Raw genomic sequence first — 19218 nt, forward strand, 5'->3', positions numbered from 1 at the left:
CTGTACAGAGATTAATCTTAATCTCATTCTGCTGTTTTAAGGAAAATAACCCTCTGGCTGAAGGGTTCTTCGCGGCTGGTTGGGTAACCGTCTGGTCTCTGTGTACAAGTGAGTGTAGAACCTCAAGTCTTTTAGGGGAATGTAGCTACAAATCACTCCAGCAGTGCTGTTGCACAAATCATTGCTGTTTTTCTGTTGCAAAGGAGATTTATCAGATAACTACTTAAGAGCATGGGATTGAAAGGAACCATCTCAGTCAAATCCGTACTATCTTGGTCTGAGACAGCAAGCTCAGGATGTTTTCGGATGAGAAGAGAATATCAGAATATCAGTTTCCCTCCTTCCTCTGTATTCTTCGCATGTCCTATGTTGGGGTGGAGGTTTCTAGTCAAAAGCCACAGAATTTGTAACGTCGCTGGAAGAAAGCAGGAGAAGCAAAGGGCATTGCAAATGGCCAAGTTTTCCGGTAACAAAGAATTGGCTGGTAGGATGCTGGGTTTTCCTGAGTGAGAATTAACTTGGCATGTAACAGGACACAGCAAGGAGGAGAGCGGTCATCGTAGCAGAGCTGCTTTCTGTACGCCAAAACAAGGCTGGTGTGCTGGGCTGAGCAAAGCAGATAGGATAGCTGCCTATTTCCCTGGAGCGATGTGGAGAGAGGATTTTGTTTGGTGGGGTTTTTGGGGGGTTGGTTTGTTGTTTTTTTTTTTTCTGATTTGATATCAGATGCGGGGAAATCTGGCCCTGTTCTGGGAAACTTAACTGTGTTATTTTCATTGCTTTGCTCTGCCTTAAAACCTGTGGAATTCTGTTGTCTTAGCAAATTTTCCCCGTCGCCTGTGGACGCTCAGAGTTACTGCTTGTGGTTTTGTGTTGCTCAGAGCCGCGCCTCTCCTCTGCAGGGATTTCGCTGTGTCTCTTGCCACAGGCAAGGTGCACCAAAGCAAGACACCAGGTCCCTTTTCTTCTCTTCACAGTGGGGCTGTGACCTCCAAAGAGAACACGAGAAGTACCTGGTGCAGCACTGCGGTGAGGTGCCCGTGTTTGTCATTAACTACCCGTACGATCTCAAACCTTTCTACATGCGGGACAACGAAGATGGACCCCAACGAACAGTGAGTCCACGGGTCACGCTTCCTCCTCCTTTTCAGCTGAGCGTGTGCCTTAGCCCTTGATGGATGGGGATAGCCTTCTGCTGGGCCTCCACTCGAGAAGGCCAAGATGAGACGTGATCCTGTCCGGTCTCTTTTCTGTTGTAGAAGAAATCTCCAAAGCAGGAGTACCAGGAAGAAGATTCAGGAGTTGGGCAGCGTTAAGTTTTTGCTCAAGTCCCTTAAGACAGATTTGCCATAGTTTGTTTATTTTCCTGGTAAATTTATTCCTGCTGTTGCTTCACTTGCTTTAATTCTAGCACCTGTTCAGCTGTGGGCTAAGCAGCCCTACGGAACAAAATTTAGAAGAAAACCAGCCAAAACCTAACGGCATAGGTGATAACGCTGTGATCCAAACGCTTGGATCAGCACATCGGTGCCATTGATCCCTTGGTACCGTTACCACTAGAGCAGTCTGAAGGAATGGGGCCACGCAGACACATTACAGCACCATTTTGTCACCAGAGCTGCATAAACTCTAAGGAAATCGGGTCCTGTGCATGTTTGCCTCCTCGTGAGCTCCCATTTGTTTTTTTGCACCACGTACAGACTTGCCTGTGTGCACTCCTGTCTCCAGAGTGACCTGATGGCATTCAGTTCACACCACGTGGTTGCAAACGTCCTCAGCCTGGAACATGACTGCCCTCGTTTAGGTTTTCTGTAGGCCTAACAGTTTCTGCCATTGTAGGCTTCCCTCCCAGCCTTCTCCTGCCCAAAAGAGACTTTTTGAGCACGTGCAAGTACTTACCTAAGAGTCCTGGACTCAACGGGAGCATCAGAGTAGCTTTTTACAAACAACTATCCAGTGTCAGCTGTATTTCTGCTGTAGACTGAAGGGCATAACTGACACTATTTGTCTTTCTTTTAAGGTTGCAGCTGTTGATCTCCTCGTACCAGGAATAGGGGAGTTGTGTGGAGGCAGCTTGAGAGAGGAGCGCCTGCCCTTCCTCGAATCACGCCTGCAGAGGTATGTGGGACCTGCAGGTGCCAGGAGGCCCTGTCCTTGAACCTTTCCTCCGCAGCTTTGGTGGCTGAGAGCTGATTGTGAAGGTGGAAGTTGTCAAATAGAGCTCGGATGTTTTTGTCACTGCGTTGTGCAACTGAGGAACTGCAGTTTTGGTCAGAAGCTCTGCCAGCCGTGATGCAGCTGGCCTCGGTGGCATCATTTCAGAGAATACTTTTCTTAGCTGACAGTTTGGTGGGAAGCTTCACTCGAAGTGTCTAGGACCTGTTCTGAGGCTCTTTGACAGTCTCTTTCCCTGCTGCTTAGTTCTGGCTCATGTGACATGGAGTGATTTTAGGCTAAATTCAGTGTCAGAATATCAAAGCTGCTGTTTAGTTAACAGTAACTGACGTTACAGATGGGGTAAATCTCCATGGAAAATTATTCCCTAGATCCCATCTGAGTTTTCCAGAGAACCTTTCATAACTCACATGAGTCCATTTGTGCCAGTCGTACACTTGTACAAAGCAATTTTGGAGCGGGATTAATCCCAGAGTAACATCATTTGCATGTTGGGACTGAATTTATCACTTAAATCAGCTGCGTGCTCACCGAAATATATCTAGTCAGTGGAGAAAAGCAAAACCCATTTCAGCATAATGAAAGCGAAAGACAGGGCAATTAAATCACTGGGATGCTGGTTCCCAGTTTGCAGCGGAGGATGATATTATTCCCTGCAGGGCCTCCCTGTGCTTGTTGTTCCTCTCCCTAGGAACTCTCCAGAAGGAGGCACACTCCATCGGAAGCAAAGTACAGTGTTGCCTGCTGCACTTGACGGTTTTGACAGTGACATCCCGAGTCCTCAGCCCCCCAGGTGTGCAGGTGGAGGAGGGATCCCTGTAAAGGTTAAAGCCAGACTTTTTTGTTTGGCAGGAAAGACACAGAAAGCGTTTGAAGCTACAAATGGTGTATCTACAGTGACCTTAAAGTACAGCTCTGCACTGAAGATGGAAATACATGGAAAAATAATAATACTTATTACATGTTTTTCTCAGTTTTGAGTGCTCAGGATCTGAGGTGCTGAGTCAAAATACTTTGTTAATGCCTTTAAATTCTTTAAATTCCTGCCGACCCAGCATAACTAGAGAGATAGCTGGATTCTTGGCTCTTCATGCACACTTCTTGCAGCAGATCTACAAGTCCTACAGGGACTGCTGCAGTGCACTGAAGATCAGCGAAATGGGCTCATTTTGCTTACAGATGTTTTTGTTTGTGTTGAGAGAAATGAGGGAAAAAAACATCAACTTTGCTCAGTTTCTGCCAGGACAGGAAAAGGGGGAGGTACCACTGGTGGCAATTAGGAAAAGCCACGGTTTTATTTAGTAGTTTCACCGAAACTATTTTTATTTAATGGTTTTACACGTTATGAAATCCATGGCATCTTTAGTGGTTTTGTGAACTAAGAAAGGGGAAAATTTGCATCATTCCATAGCTGCACATGTGAAGAGATTTTTACTCATTTATAAGTGAGTTTGGCTGCATGTAAATTTAGTATTTAGGCCTGCTCTCTCCAAAAATTCACAAGCAGAGTTTACTGATTTGCCTTAATTTAAGAATGCGCAGAAGTTTTTGCATGAAGTTGGGATCGACCCTGTATGTTTACAAACAAACTTGGCATTTTAAGGAGCATGTTGGGAATCTGTTTGAGATGTCTACCAAGTGCCAGAGCTGACAGCCACCGATCATGCCTTCCCTTAACTTCCTGCCTTTCCTTTTTGGACTGAGTTTAATCATGAGAGCCTCCCTTCCCTCATAGTATTGCCTTCTAGGCAAGCGCTGCTCCTGAAGATCTGTTGTGTTCCTTTACTTACGAGGCTTTTTCTTTTTGTTCCACAGATTAGGACTTTCAGATGCCTACCAATGGTAAGACAATATCTTGATCTGCAAGCTGTATTTCTTTTTCTGAGGTTCTTCAAACAACTGTTTCTTTTTTTGTTTCTTTTTTTTTTTTGGTTCTGTTCTTGAGGGGGACATTTCTTGGCCCAGTTGTCCTGCCATCGCTGCCAGTCTAAATGGAACAGGCAGTTCATTTAAACAAACTTAATCTAATGCTACATAGTTTATCTTCCCAATTTGTCCATGGACAGCACAGGTCATTCCTTTCAGGATGGCATGAAGTGGATTAATTTACAACTCATCAGTGGTATTAAATCATTAAACTGTGTTCCAAGCCGAATAGATTCCATCCGCCATCACATGAGATAAACAGGATGCAGAACCACAAGCAATTTGTGACCTTTAACAGCTCCATGAATAACTCCTTTTACAATTGACAGGGCAGTTGGGTCGAAAAACCTTCCCTAACAAATCCATTGAAGCAATTAAAACTGTCCTGCTAAGGAGACCGAACAACCTTCGAATTAACAGTGCAGCCCATTAAAATGACAGGATTTTAGTGCCCCTCTTGACAAGTGTTTCTTGGTATGTACTCGGTCATAGCTCCTGAGAGGATGATACTGCAGAGAATTTTAAATTTAGAAGAGTGTATCCAAATACTCCTCGGTATTTGGAATGCTCATTAGGGAGACTGCCTTGAAAAAAGCAGCAGGAGTAGATTCTTCCACTCTCCTCCTCCCACAATAATGAAATCACTTAGGAAGAGCTCAATGCCTGTCAGTCCTTTACACATCATCCATTTGCAAACAGGGCGAATGAAATGTCTTCCTTTATTATTTGCATTTATGGGTCAGAATACACCGTATCACCTCATCAAAGCCAGAGCATAGGGTGAAGGTTTCTTTCTGGAATGTCTTTGAGCCCGTAGCTTCTGTTTACAGGAAATATTTTTAGACAGGCGTACGGTTTAACTGTCCGTGTTCTCAGGTGAAATTGCTGGAAGAGAGCTGTTAACATGTCCAGTGTGCCTGTGTAAGGTGTAGCAGTCAAGCTGAATCCTTTTAGCATGCTCTGATTCCTAGTTGCCCCCTTGGAGCTCGTATAAAACACTCAGAGAAGTCCCAGGATCTGGGTGGTACTTGGGATGGTCGTTTTTTTCCTAACTCTGAACAGCACCTGATACTCTAGAGGAGCATAGTCAGCAACTCTAACGTATGTAGGTAATTAAATACTGGGCCTGCTGGAGAGGGAAGGATTGTCTTGACCAAAGATCATCAATCGGTTGTGTGGTTAGGTGCTGAGATTCAACCTGAGAAAGCTTGGTGCTCGGTAGCAGGGAGCCTTGCAGCACTACTAAGACAGCTCAGCCCTGCCTTACGCCGCGTGTGAAGGAAAGACTAAGACGTTGCCCATCACCCATTTTCAGTTTCATGTCATACGTAGCAGTGAAATTTTGGAAACTCCTTCCTCCTGCAATCTCATGTTGGACGTTCTCTGCTCCCCTTTTCCCTCCACGCCATTGTGGATGATGCAGCTTCCCAGAGAGGATTGAAACCGACTGAAGACCCTGCCTTAGCAGAGTCTGGTGTGCTAGGAAGGTGCAGGAGATGTGCAGTTCCTACTGGCCTCTTGGTCCAGAATCTGCCAGAAAAGAGGTGGGTGGTTTGCCAGCATCCATCTTCTCAATGAAAGTGGCAGGAGAGACTGAAATTAATTTCCTCCATTTCAGTGATTGAATTCGGTCTCCGAAGCTGGCACACAAACTCTTCTGAGAACAGCTGAGTCACTCCTTTTGAAGTATAATATTTGCTAACTTCTGAATGGGCAGCTGTGTAAGATGTAGTCCCTTCTGAAATCCCCTATATAATGCCATATCTCAGTTTCTGCCTGTTTTCTTCTCTATCTCTGAGGATATTTTGGGACACGCTGCTTCTATTCGTGGCTTCAAGACTTCCTTGCTTGTGGGGGAATCATCGGTCGAAGAGGCAACTGATGACTTGTGGTGCTTCTGCCCATTCCTGTCTTCTAGAAAGCTTTTCAAAGAAGCAGATAAATGAACATAGCCAAACTGCTCTGAATCTTCCTCAGTTCAGTACATCTTTCCTGTTGTGCAGGTTTCTTTCCGTAAAGAATATGAGCTGGGGAAGTATCTGGCTTGACTTTGCAGTAACTTTATCTTATTTTCACACCCTTTCCCTTGAACTGTAGATAAAAAAGAGCTCCGTGCTCTAGATGCTGATCTTGGCTAGGCTGAGAGGTCTGTGAAAGTGAGGTGGGAAAGTCAGGTGGTCAGAGTTTACCCTGGGAAGTCACTTGCTGCCTCTGTGCCTCTTTCCTGCTGTTCTTTGCCAGTTTAGGCTGTTAGCTCCACGGGGCAAAGCCTGAATTCTCTGTGACCGTAGGGCACTGAGTGCATTGCCTTACAAACAGGGCCTGATCCTGCCCGCAGACTCCAAGTGCCAACTTAGCACGCGCAATAACAAAACTTTACTTCTTTGTGATGAACATGTCCTCATACCCATCAGCTTGAGCAGCATTTCAGGTGGTCTTTCTACCTATAAGCCCCCATTTCCTTACTCACATTGTCATCAGGTGCACGAATGGAGAAGATGGCCTCGTACTGAACCCTACGGAGTCCAGCTGCCTTTCTGATCTTACAGGGTAATGCTGGTGAAAGGACATAGCACGAGGGCAGATGTTATCTGCTATCTCAGAATGGATATTACTGTGTCATCTTGGCCTGTTCCTGCCCTAGATGGTGAATATTGAGCTTCAGTCTTCTTGGCCTTTCTTATTTATAATTGTCTTTGATGCTTGAATGATCTTGGAGGTCTTTTCCAACCCTAATGATTCTGTGATTCTAACGTCAGAGCATTCTGTTGGGTTCTTCTGTGGCAAGGTAGAAAGGAGAGGACTTAAGAAACAGCAGGACTGGTGAGCCACTTCAGATCGATGGGCAGTCACAGCATTCATATCCTCCTTGAACCCCCTCCAGAGCCCAGTGAAAGCAGGAAAAACCATCGCTCTCCTTGGAAGAAGCCTGACCCTATTGTTGCCTCTCCGGTGAGAACACGGAAGCGCTGGAAGATCGCTGGAAGATGCCCAAAAAGTTGTAGCAGAGCAGAAGTTGTACGGAACCAAAGACAGCATTTTACCCATCACCAAAACCTGTCGGTACTTTGCATGCTCATTACCTGAAACATTTAACCAAACGGTCCTGCAAATGTCATCTCATTTCACTAGCAGTTTTTCATTACCCGTATTTTTTCCTCAGTGTATTTTTTCTTCCAGTAGAATATTCCGCTTCGTGGACTGCAGTGCCTTTGTTCTTTTGGCTGTACTTTCTTCTAACCGGCTGCGGAGGCTTCAGTATAACAAGACAGCTATATAAAAGATCAAGATTGTATTTGTTTTGAAAGGAGACTGAAAAGAATACATTCTGCTTTATGAATGGTCACTAGGAGAGTGCTGTTCTTCATAGGGCCTTGCTGTGCAGCACAGGATTTCACGATGATGGTAAAAGGATATAGGTTTTTAAAGGGATAAAAGGGAATGCTTTTCTAACTTGGCACATAACAAGCTCGTGGAATTCACTGCCAGGGGATGTTGTTGCAGCACATATTTTAGTAAGTTTCGGATCTCAGAAGTGCAACCAGTCCTCCAGGTCCTGAACATGAACTCAGGGGCTAGCTGGGGTCACATAAACTTATTTCCCCCTGTAGAATAATGTCGCATGGCCCCCCAGTTGCCAATGGGGGGCTCATCCCTCCTCATAAGTATGAGGCACTGGGAGAAACAGCTAGATTACTTCATGGCTGTTTTTGAGGTGAGAAACATCCAATGTCTGGAGATTATTGAATGAAGGAAACCTCAGGGAACATTTTCCAGCCTAAAGGGATTTTTCTTTTCATCTGCAGGCAGTTACTTTTTCTTTCATCTGGGAAGAATGGAAAATTTCTCAATTCCTTTGCTTCGTCTAAGCACAGTCATCAGGAAGGATTCACAGGCTTGATCCTCAGCACGTTTAATTCAATGGACTTTTTCTATTAACTTTAATGGGTTTTGTTTCGGTCCTTTTGCCAAAATGGCTTCTCAGAGTGCTTTGAGATCTACAGATGAAAGCCCTGGATAAGCAAGGGTAGAATTTATTATTATTGTTCATCTGGAAGAAGCTGAGTTACTTCATCTCTTTATGATGACTTTGTAAACTCTCTTGCCAGCAAAAGGGAAGAAAAGGTGCTAGGCGTGGTCTCAACTCTCTTTGCACGGGCTGAGATATGCTCGTTGATGTCATCAGCAGTGTTTGTGCTGTTGTTTAAATTGCTAGTTGCTGCTGGAGTTGTCACCAGCTGCTTTGCCAGGTCAGCTCAGAACTACGGAGCGGGGACAGATTGATGTGCCGTGGGCAGCACTCAAATCCCTCACGTTTAGGAGGCCTTTCGTATTTTACAAGTCACAACCCTCAGCATCAGATTTGCCCGTCATCTTCCTTGCAAACCCTTGAAAAGTTGCAAAGCAGAGCTCCCTGGAGGCAGATCCGGTTTTATAAGTGGAAACCCAAATTCTTATGACTGCGGTCTGCATGAAGCGGGTTAAGGTGGAGACCACCACGTGCAGACAGAAAGCTTGTGGGCCCCAGGGGCCAGACAACAAATATCCCTCTCTTGAGCCTGCTGTTCAGCTTGCAGTGCAGGCATAACTGTCGTGGGTCAGCGCTAGGAAGAGGTAGGAAGTTCTGCTTTTGGTTTTACTGCTTAGGCAGCGGAGCGGAGGAGGAAGAGCCCTGTGGAAAAAAAAAAAAAAAAAAAGAGATTGCATTGACTGTAATATGTGGCTTCCCAAATTTTAACTACTGTTAATGAACTGCAAGAAAAAATAATATTTTCGGCTATAAAAGTCTTACTGTCAAACTGAGTCTGCCAGGGCAATGTCTTGCAGGCTTAGCCATTTGTCGGAGAGTGTATTTCTGTTTTGCAAGGAGAGGTGATCGGTGGCGTTACTTTGGCTTCATGCTGTTAACATGTAGGCTGCAAACCACCAAAACCCTGAAGCAAATGGAAAGGCAAGCAGATACACTTAAATATAAATGTGTATCTAATTATATATAAAAATACAAGCAAGATATATAATACATACGTATTTATGTGTACTTACATATTAAGTGTACTTATGTATTATTAAGTTAATTCATACATGTATTATATAAACATAATAAATACATATATATATTGTCAGTTAACCCTGGTAGGCAACTAAGCCCCACACAGACACTTCTTTGTTCCCCCTAAGTGGGATGGGGAAGAGGATCAGAAAGGCAAAAGTGTGAAAACTGGTGAGCTGGGTCAGCTGTCCTGGCTGGGTCCCCTCCCAACTCCTTGTGCTGCCTCCCCCCAGCCTCCTCACTGGTGGGAGAAACAGAAAGAGACCTTGATGCTGTGTAAGCATTGCTCTGCCATAATTAAAACATCAAGGTGTTATCAACACTGTTCTTATCACAAATCCAGAGTGTAGAACCGCACGAGCTACTGTGAAGAAAATAATCCCAGCCAAACCTAGTACTATCTATTTTATTAAATATATTCAATATATAATTTAATACATAACATATAATATTGTAATTACATAGTATATAATTATATGATATAGTATAAGCATGTATAATTCAATATGCATGTTTATATGTATTATTTATGTATTTGTATATTAAATTATTAGTATATAATTATATGCATATGTATTTAAGAATACTTGCTTATATATTTATATTTACTTGCATTTTTAAACGGGGATGATAAAATATTCATTCAAGATTAAAAGCACGTAATACATGTGCAGCCACTCGATCCCCTACTAGGGCATTCATATAAAGAATAACATCTTTGTGGCCTCAGCAGGCTCAGAAGTGGCCCCATAAAAGAAGAAACCCGCTGAGACGTTGTTCACTCCTATTAAAATAAAACTGTTGGTGACGTTTTATAGCTGCACACCTAGTTCTTGTGTATCACAGCAGGTGAAATCCAGCAGGGCATTGGGGAGCTCTAAAGCAGAAGCTCCTGAATGTTGTTGACACCCATATATTGGGGGTGCCCCATCCCTGGGGGTGTTCAGGACCAGGTTGGATGGGGTCCTGAGCAACCTGATCTAGTGGGTGGCATCCCTGCCTATGGCAGGGGGTTGGAACTGGATGGGCTTGAAGGTCCCTTCCGACCCGAGCCATTCCGTGATTCTGTAATATCTGGAATATCTACTTCCAAACCAGGGAGCTGAGTTTTCTGTTGACGACAGGTACTGTTCTCGAAAATGAAATGTCTTGTTCCAGATCTCATTTTTGGAGAAGATACGTCCAAGATTTTTTGCTGACTTGCTGGGGGAATAAATGAATCAGCCTGTAAAAGCGATTTGGGGAAAAAAAAAAAAAACAAGCTATCATAATTACCTTAAAAGAAGAGTGAAGGTCTGAAGGAAAATTCAGCAGACAGCAGGACCTGTTTGGGCCAAGAAATAGTCTTCTGAAGAAATTACTGGAAATGAAATGATTTAGGCTATTGAAAAGGTGACTCGACAGAAAATGAAAGAATTTATTGTAGGGCAGGTTTCAAGAGCAGCATGGCACGGGGGCTAAACAGATGCGAGCGGGCTCCTCCATCTCTGAGGGTGGAACTGTTTTGTGTTGTCAGACCTGGGCTCGTGCCTCTACTCGGGGTATTTTAGCTATTCAAACTTACAGAGGTGCTCTCAGCGTGAGCGGAGCTGTGATGTTAAAGCTGTGCTTTGTACCCAAATGAGTTCTTGTTCCTAAACAAAACAGGCTCTAGCGTATCGGCAAGGCGTAGCTCTGCTGGTTTAAATGCTTTTACGCTTGGGGTTTCTGCTAATACAGTTCTGCCTGTCGGGGAGCCACACCTCTTCCCACCCCTGGCCTGTCCCGGCTGTGTTGGCAGAACCCCACAGTGGTTAGGGGCAAGGAGAAGTAATTAAGATGGAAAAGAAAAGCCTAGATAAAAAGCTCTCTGTAATTAAATCAGCATAAACGCGCTGCAAGCGTAACTGTCTCTTTAAATCGCAGGTATCTCGACCTCCGAAAATTCGGCTCGGTTCCCCACGGAGGCTTCGGGATGGGCTTTGAACGCTACCTGCAGTACATCTTGGGAGTTGACAACATCAAAGACGTTATTCCTTTCCCCAGGTTCCCTCACTCCTGTCTGCTGTAGCTCAGCAGCTGACTCGAGGGGAGCAAACTGCTGGTGTCGCCATGTGTACGTAACGTGGGCATGGGACGGTGCGTTTTAGTGGGAAATGCAGAGGATTTTTGTATCACGAAGCTCTCCGTGAACTTAATACTGGCTTACTGAAAATAATACATGTTCTGGTGAGATGATGGCAGCATACCTGCGGTTAATTTGATAGCAGTTCACGTCTTCAGTGATTTCAGGAGTGATAATAAATAAATAAACCCTTAACTAAAGGGTTAAGGTTCTCCTGAGACTAGCACGAGTGATGGGAGTACTGAATCAGTATTGTTGGGAGGTAGCGGGGGTTTCATGTGAAATATTAATAAGGAGGTGTGACCTGAAAGGGACTGGGAGCCAGGGCTGCTGTGAGGCTTTAATAGGCTTTAATTAAATGCCTGCACAGCGCTTTGAAGATTGAGTGTTATAAAATTGCAAAGTATTGTCACGGCTGGGATGCATTTTGCTCTTACGAAATGACAACTGTACAGCGTGATTCTCCCCACCCCGAGTTAAAAGCAAATCCTGTTTACCTTGGAAAAATCAGCCAGACCTAGCAAGGAAAAACGTCGTCCTGGAACCGCCGGAGCGAATTAGATGGCCGATGTTTGATTTTGTGAATCATCAATAAAGGTGTACACTGGGCTGTTTTGTAACTCTGCGTGGTTCCTTATTCTGTCGGAAAGCCGTGGCACTCAGCATCACGGTGTTTCCTCCAGCCTCTTTGGCTGATGTTTCCTTCTGCGTAGACCCGAATCGGTTACGCGGCTTCTGCAGGAGGTGCCTGCTTTGGGCACCCGAGCAAGCACGCCTTCACAGCAGAAGGAAACGTTCAGTTAGATGAGAGCACGCTCATCCCTCTGAAGCCAACTTGCAGTTTTGTGGCGGTTTGTTGTTGTTGCTTTGCTGTTTTGTCGTCGAGAAAATATCTGATGTGTTCATCTGGCCGAGCAGTTCTGTGTGTATTTTGGAACAACCAACACATGCTGCCAGCCGTTGCATATGTATTAAGTAATTGTTTATCACGGTAGGATCTGAACTCCTTGCAGTCTTTAATGGGTTTATGCTCTCAGCTTCCCTGCCAGGTAAAGAAATATTCATTCCTGTTTTGAAAACAGAATTAAGGGCAGATCAAGTGACTTGGCCAAGGCAACTGGAAACAAGTGGTTTATTTGGGACTTGAACTGAGGGTTTCCAGCATCCTTCTTCCCTTCTAAATTAGCACCATCTAGCAACTGGTCATTTGCATAGTGCTTACTACTGTGGAGCCCAAGACAGCTGCAGTCAAAACAATATATATATAAAGAAGGAAAAGCAAAGTAACAGCCTTACTGCTAATGAACCCCGTGTAAATTGGCACGCGGAACGTGAAGTGGCTGCAGAACAGCCCCGAAGACTTTTCTGCCGAGTAGATGAAAGAGATTGAAAACCAGTTATCAAATAGCGTTGGGCTGGTAGCGTCACGGTCCCGGTTCTCTGCAGTGAGGCTGCGTAATACTGCACCTGCAGCACCTAAAAATACAGATTTATGTAACGTGGCACCTGCCGTGTTTCAGTTTGGTCCATGGCTGGGCCTCTTATGTATAATGATCGTGCAAACAAGATCACCGCGAGGTCATTGCTTTGGGCTGTTTGTTGCAGTCCCGGAGGTATCCCTTGCATATCAAGATTTTCTCCTTCGTCTGCTTGATTAGGCAGGTGTTAACCGTGCATTTGCTGGTTTGTGTTTCCTGGTACAGCCCGAGGTGGTAAGTCTGGTTCCGTGGAAGGGTTCGAGCACCTTTGAAACCGCTGAGAAGTTCCTGCATAAGACGCCCGAGTGCCTTTGTGCATTTGAACTATCTGCCATTTGAAGGAGCCGTCCTAAATGCCATCGCTGGCATTTCTGGTTTGGAATTCTCTCAGCAGAAAGATGTGGAAAAAGTACAGCCGCCAACAGTCCCGTCCATGCCACGTTCCTAAATAACCTGCAGCTAGCAGGTGTCCTTACTGAGAGCCTCAGCCACTGGTTCTGCTGTAAAGGAGAGTGCCTGAACCGAAAGCCCAGCTCTTAAAAACAGAGCAGATGGATGGCAAAATCTCCCCTGTCAGCTCGGCTCTGATCCCTGCGGCAGCTCTGGGGTGGATGTGTTGGGTTTGGCACCAGCAGATTGTTGTCAGCACCCATGCAGGAGGTTTTTGGCCACCCTGTGAAGGTGCAGGAGGTTGTTGGCCATGCCGTGAGATACCAGATCTGACGGGCCGGGTGGGGCTAAAGAGTGGCAGGTGAAAAACAAGGCGGAGAAGAGAAGACAATGGCAGGTGCCCAGAAGCCGTGGGATGATGTGGGGTGAGTCACGAGTTACCGGGAAGGATGGCAGAAGTGTTTCAAACAGGTTATCGAGGCCTTGCATGAGGTGACAGCTTGCAAGAGCCGAGGGCTGGTGTGATCCGCCCTCCATTCTTCACCTCGATAAAGAGATCGTTGAAGGACAGAAGGAAAAGGTTGAACCTTTGGGTAGGTAGGTGTATGAAGCAATGTCAGAGGGTTTATTTTGTTTTGTTTTCCTGGTTGTAGCCATTGTAGGACAGCAGATTTTGAAGCAAGATGTGGCAAGGGCGCGCTTCTTGGCACGTTCCCGACTGCGTGTCCAAGCAGAGCAGCCTCCCTCGTCTTGTGCACGTACTTCTGTTTCATTCCAAGATGCTGGGCGGGTTGGCAGGGCTGTCCTTAGGGGCATTGCCTAAAGGTGGGAGAGAGGAGAAGGTAGGGGCCGAGACCCCGTGTGCGATGATACTGCTTGGGGTTAATGCCATGACCGATGGTCTCGTGAGCGGCTCGATTCGCAGGTACCCAGCGAGGTGGGAGCGTTGTTCCCCTCGAGCTGCGTGTATGTAACACCGGCTGGGATTGCCAAGGAATGCAACGTGTTTTCTCTGGGATTTCCATGTGGAATGCCATCTATTTCCTCTGAAGCTCCTGGCCCGGAACGAAAAGGAAGTTAAGCGGGAGGACAGGGGAGGTCGCTCCTCTGGGACATGTAGGCAGGGAAACGCACCGAGAGTTTCACAGATTGAAGCCATTTCCTTGCTACTTCTCTGCTTAGAGGCTGCACTCTGGCAAGAGTCGAAGCCAGGTAAAAACTGACACTTCTTGAAATAAAAAGCTGTTATTCTTTGCACGCAGGACTCATCCCTTAGCTGAACCCACAGCACAGTAGCTCGCATTGGGGTGTTCTCAGCACTGTAAGCAATCGGCTCTCGAGGCCAGGTAACCAGCACGATCTCTGCTAGCATCCTCTCGGTAAGTAATTTTTGCAGTTTCAGTTCCTCGGCAGCCGGCGCTGCCTCTTTTCGGGTTTGTCCTCACTTTGAGTTTCAGAGGAAAGAATCGGCGTCATCGATTATTGTGCCTGTGTTTGCAGCGCTGGGGCAGAGGGATGGGAGAGCAACACCTCCGGGAATAAAACAGCAGGGCCGTAAACTTCACGCAGCCAAACGCCAGCCTCTCAGTAGAACGTTTAAAGGAAGGCTTCTGGTTTTGCTTGCGAGAACCTCAGATAATCCCTTAACTTAAGATTTTTATGGGCAGGATCTAATTAAGAAAATCATACCCACAGAACTGGAACCACGTCTCAGGCTTCCCAGGAGAGCAAACACGTGCTCCTTAGCTAGCAGCAGAGATTGCTGTTCTCCTTAGGATTTATGTTGAGTTACTATGGCAGTGTCCGGATCTTGGGCTGCTGTATTAACTTACACAGTCCCAGAAATAAAGGTCTGTCCCTCAGACAGATCTTAAAGAGTCAGCAGACCAGGCTGGCGTAGGGTTTGTAGCTGGCTTACCTCCATTCAAGCCCCCAGACAGGAGGGAGAAGCACCGAGGTGCCCAGCTCAGCGGTCTTCTTTCCAGTTTGTTCAATAGCAGTTGCAATTTACAGAGCATCACTCGAGGGAGTGCCGAGACTTTGATGGGAAATTTAACGTACAGTTTCGTTTGCTGGACTAATATTGATTGTTTTGGAAATAGCTTATAGGTGTGTTTTTCTTTCGGGGGAGAAAGGGACTAATTTGCCAAGAAACACTTTGGTCATTGTTCCCATTAAATGTGGGTATAGAGATAAATGAGACTTTGCTGCTGCTGAAACCAGTAACACTTGCTGTTACTGTTGTTTCAGCCTCTGTCTTACGTTAGGGAGAGCTGGGAGATGGGTCCAAAGGAGAAATAAGAAAGATTTTGTATAAAGATTGTCAAAGTCCTAATTTCCTCAGATCTAACCAAAGCTAGAGAAGCCACGAAAACTGGTCTCGGGGGTGAATTTATTGTTTTATCTTATAGTTTCTTGCCGAGCCCTGACCTTCAGAAGGATTGTAAAGTTTTATTTTACGATCCTGCTGGTAAAGAGACGTATGTAATTTACTGTACGAGTTCTTATAGACTTGGCTAACAAGAAGTTTGACCCAGAGTTCAAAGAAATTACGGCTCCCATTGCTTTATTGCTGCCGTGACATGTATTCTTATCTGTCCTGCAGCTGGGTCTCAATGTCTGCTGCGCGAGGTTAGGGAAAGATGCTGCGAAGGGAGAGCTTTCCCATGAAGGGCAGGAGTGGGGCAAGACTGTGAGACCATCTGAAGGACTTAAACTAGCTCTGTCAAAAACTGTAGGCTCGATTCTGGGTGAAATGTGGGTGAAATGACTTCGGGATCCTTGTTGCTCTTACTGCTGACACTTCTACTGCGGGAAATCGAGGCATGGAGCAATTAAGCAGCTTCTTCGAGGAATGTGGCAGAACCATGGAACTGACCCAAACAGACTGAGTCCTTGCTCACTGCCTCCCCACAAGACTCCCCTCCGCCTTTGGGTGCACCGCCACACCAGAAGCAAGGCAGGATGTTTGCAACCGATCCGATTTCAAACGCATTTTTGGCATTTCTAAGATCCTAGACTGTGCTTCAGTGATTTTTATCTATCCCTGTACGTCCCGAGGCCTTTCAGATAGAGCAATACGGATTTCACAGTGCTGCTGTTTATTTTTATTACTCTTACAATTGATTTTTTTTTTTCTGAATAATTTGAGGGAGCCAACAGAGTACATTTTTAATTTTCTTTGCAAAGCCTGCTCTTGCTTTTTGCTCTTCACCAAGAGCTGTATATCTTTCTTACTGTCTTCAGCAGATTAATGTACCGATACTCACGTATGCTGTAATAACGGAGGCCTAGAGTTTCAGAAGTAACGAACCATATGGGTTGCTGGCAAACAAGACACAAATTGCTCCGAGGAACTCTCAGTGTGGTCTGGAAGGTAGCCTTGACAAACCACGTAAACACATTTCTATATTGGACGCTTCTGTACGATCAGCCATGAATTCCAAGAGATGCTAGATTTCCAGCCACGGGGGAAAATAATTTCATTTCACAGACACGATGGCAGTGTAATAGTAATTCTATGGTGTCTTTACTTCCAAAGTGATTTTTTTTTTTAGCATTAATTCAGTACTCTTCGTGGCCCTTTGAAGATCCCAGGCTCCAAATGCTTGGCGTTGTAATTAAGCCAGATTAAGCCACGTGAAGCAGGCTTCTGATGCGCATTTTTCTGAGATGCAGGTCTCCCATCTTCCGTGTGTCCTTCAGCTTTGCTGCTCTGCTGCTGGAAGCAGGAGACAGCTGAACACCCACCCTAGACAACTCCAAGGCCTCCGTGTCCGTGCTAGCAGGGCTTTCCATGCAGCCGTGAGAAAAATGATGCTCAAGGTGAGCGCAGGGAAGTCAGGGACAGATGAAGGGACCTGCCAGAGCCTACGGAGGGAAGTGAAGTCAGAATTAGATTTTGAGGCTCCCCCGCCTGAGTAAAGCAAACGTTTCTGCTGATGAGGCCTCGTTCTGCCGGGCTGGAGTCACGCGATGCCATCCCCGTGAAGCACTTGAAGTGACCTCTCCAGTTGTTTAATGTAAATAAACCACCACGTGCGTTCGGGCTTGCCCAACAGCATGCGGTGCGTCACAGAAGGGGCTCTGCACAGCAGCGAAGTGCTGGCGAGTGTGTGCCTTGGGTGCCTCTTCGTAAACACGCACGGGTGTGCTTTCCGTATAAATAACCCCATGTGTTTGAACTTCGCCACTCACTCAACCCAAAGTACAATGCAAATGAAATCTGAGGGCTCGGCTTATGCAGTGGCTTAAAAACGCTTTCATATGCCATTTTTAATGGTGTTAATAAATTATTGTTGTTTATGGTGATTTAGGAAGTATGAGATGCAGGTATTGATTCCATTCCGTGAGCGTATTTGTTAATGAACTTGGCGGGTGATTGCCTGGCAGGATTACATTGCCGCCTCCTTGGAGCACGTGCAGTTTTTAGCACTGCGTTACTCCCATCCCCGCCCGAGATCTGGTGCCATCTGTAACAGTGCTGGTTTGGAAACTGGAAGAAAGTTTGTGCTGAGCCCTCCGAGATGCAACATTACGAAGCGTTCATTTCCCAGATCATTAGAAACTCAGAATAGCCATCTGGCCCAAACCAGAGATGCGTATGCCTGCATCTCCAGCCTACCAGCATTCAGCCGTGAGGCTGCCTGCTCCGCAGCATTTGGGACTGGGAGCTGAAGACGTCGCTTTGCCGCTGATCTTGGAGAAGTCTCTTTGCACTTTGGTCTTTTTATGGTTTATCTGCAATTCAAAACTGAGCTGACTTTTAGGAGGCGCCTATCTGACAATAGGCGTTTTAGCCGGGAACATAATATGTTTCCTATGCCTCCGAATAGCCTACAGTGCTGTGAAACCACAAGATCCTCTCTCTTCCATGCGCTGTTCCCGTGAATATTTTCACTGTTTAAAAAGTACATTTTCACTGTTAAAAAAGTACATTTCGGTCTCCATTTGTCTGGCCTCAGCATCGGTCAGGAGGATATCACCGGGTCTTAAATCTCAGCGTCTGAGGGTCCACAGGGTCTCGAATTTGCAAAATTTGTCCTAAAGCATGATGAGAACAGCCTTTCACACACTGCTTGGGTAAGTTAATAGCAGTAGGAGCTGGAAGGTGTGAAAATAAGGGCTTTATGCTGCTGGCTTAGTTACATTTGCCTTTCTCACCTGTGGCTTACTTGCAGTAGATCTATGCATCTGCTATAGACACCGCATTCTGTTGTTCCTTTCTCTTGGCTGGTGATGTGTGGCAGAAAATGGGACCTGAGGGGCTCGTTCACTCCTGCGCGTGGTCTGAGTTCCCCTATCTGTACCGTAAGGATAATCAGATTTATACACCTCAAAGCTCGTGCGCATCGTAGATCTGTGCTCCAGTATTTTTAGCTCTAAGCTGTGCGTGGTCTACAACTGTAAACAAACAGAGATACATACAGTAGATAATTTACACTTTCTAGGAGAGGCCTGAATGTAATATGACAGCAACGACTTCCTTCTTCTAATAGAATTTTTAGTTCATTACCGTGACTGTGCAGCGCGAGCTCATATCCTGGAGGGGTGCCGCTGGAAGGAGGAGCAGGGGGGAAAGCATCTGTTTTTATTCTGGCTTCTGTTTTGACCAGCAAATATAATGGCACATGACCGTTGAGCCGACAGTAATCCAGTTACAAAAGTCTTCAGAGTTACTGCACCGACCAAATTAAACTTGATTACATCCAATTATGCTGAAAAGCCAGACAACAGCTCTTAGCTTGGGGTGAAGTAACTTCTTGCGATCGCATGCGGGGAGGCCTCGCGGGGTGTCAGGAGGATAATTGCTCGTTTGCTCTACCACAGAGCACCATCTGCTCTTGAAGTAATGCCTAAGGATGTGAGAGGATACCAGGCTCGGGTAAACAGGCAGGGGAGCCGGGCAAAGACTTCTCCCTGCTCGTTTTATTATGATTTGTTTTATGGTTGCTTGCCCTGGGCCCGGCTGCGGTCAAAGCCCCATTGTGCCAAATCGTGTCCGCAGAGGGAGTCCTTCCCGTTGTGGTCACACGAGGAAAAATGAGGATGAAGCAGTCTTTATGCTTAAATCAGAATAGCGTCCACGTCTGCAG

General features: G+C 45.8%; 2 protein-coding genes across 4 annotated transcripts in view; both read left to right on the plus strand.

The window, feature by feature from the left end:
* The window catches only part of NARS2 (asparaginyl-tRNA synthetase 2, mitochondrial), a 50960-nt gene extending 39085 nt beyond the window's left edge, over positions 1-11875 (plus strand). For 2 of the 3 annotated variants that reach the window (XM_083848911.1, XM_083848912.1), the window contains exons 11-14: positions 978-1115; positions 2021-2118; positions 3991-4017; positions 11057-11875. In XM_083848911.1, coding sequence (XP_083705037.1) covers positions 978-1115; positions 2021-2118; positions 3991-4017; positions 11057-11201 — 408 coding nt within the window. In that variant the 3' untranslated portion in view covers positions 11202-11875. Of the gene's footprint in view, positions 1-977; positions 1116-2020; positions 2119-3990; positions 4018-7907; positions 10413-11056 lie in introns of those variants that run through there. The other variant, XM_083848913.1, reaches the window with a different exon arrangement.
* A 148-nt stretch (positions 11876-12023) lies between these two features.
* The window catches only part of GAB2 (GRB2 associated binding protein 2), a 97395-nt gene continuing 90200 nt past the window's right edge, over positions 12024-19218 (plus strand). The window contains exon 1 of the mRNA XM_083848854.1: positions 12024-14502. The gene's annotated coding sequence lies outside the window, so the exon portion shown is untranslated. The remainder of the gene's footprint in view (positions 14503-19218) is intronic.

Source organism: Anser anser, assembly GCF_964211835.1.
Source record: "Anser anser genome assembly, chromosome: 1".
NCBI classification, from domain to species: domain Eukaryota; kingdom Metazoa; phylum Chordata; class Aves; order Anseriformes; family Anatidae; genus Anser; species Anser anser.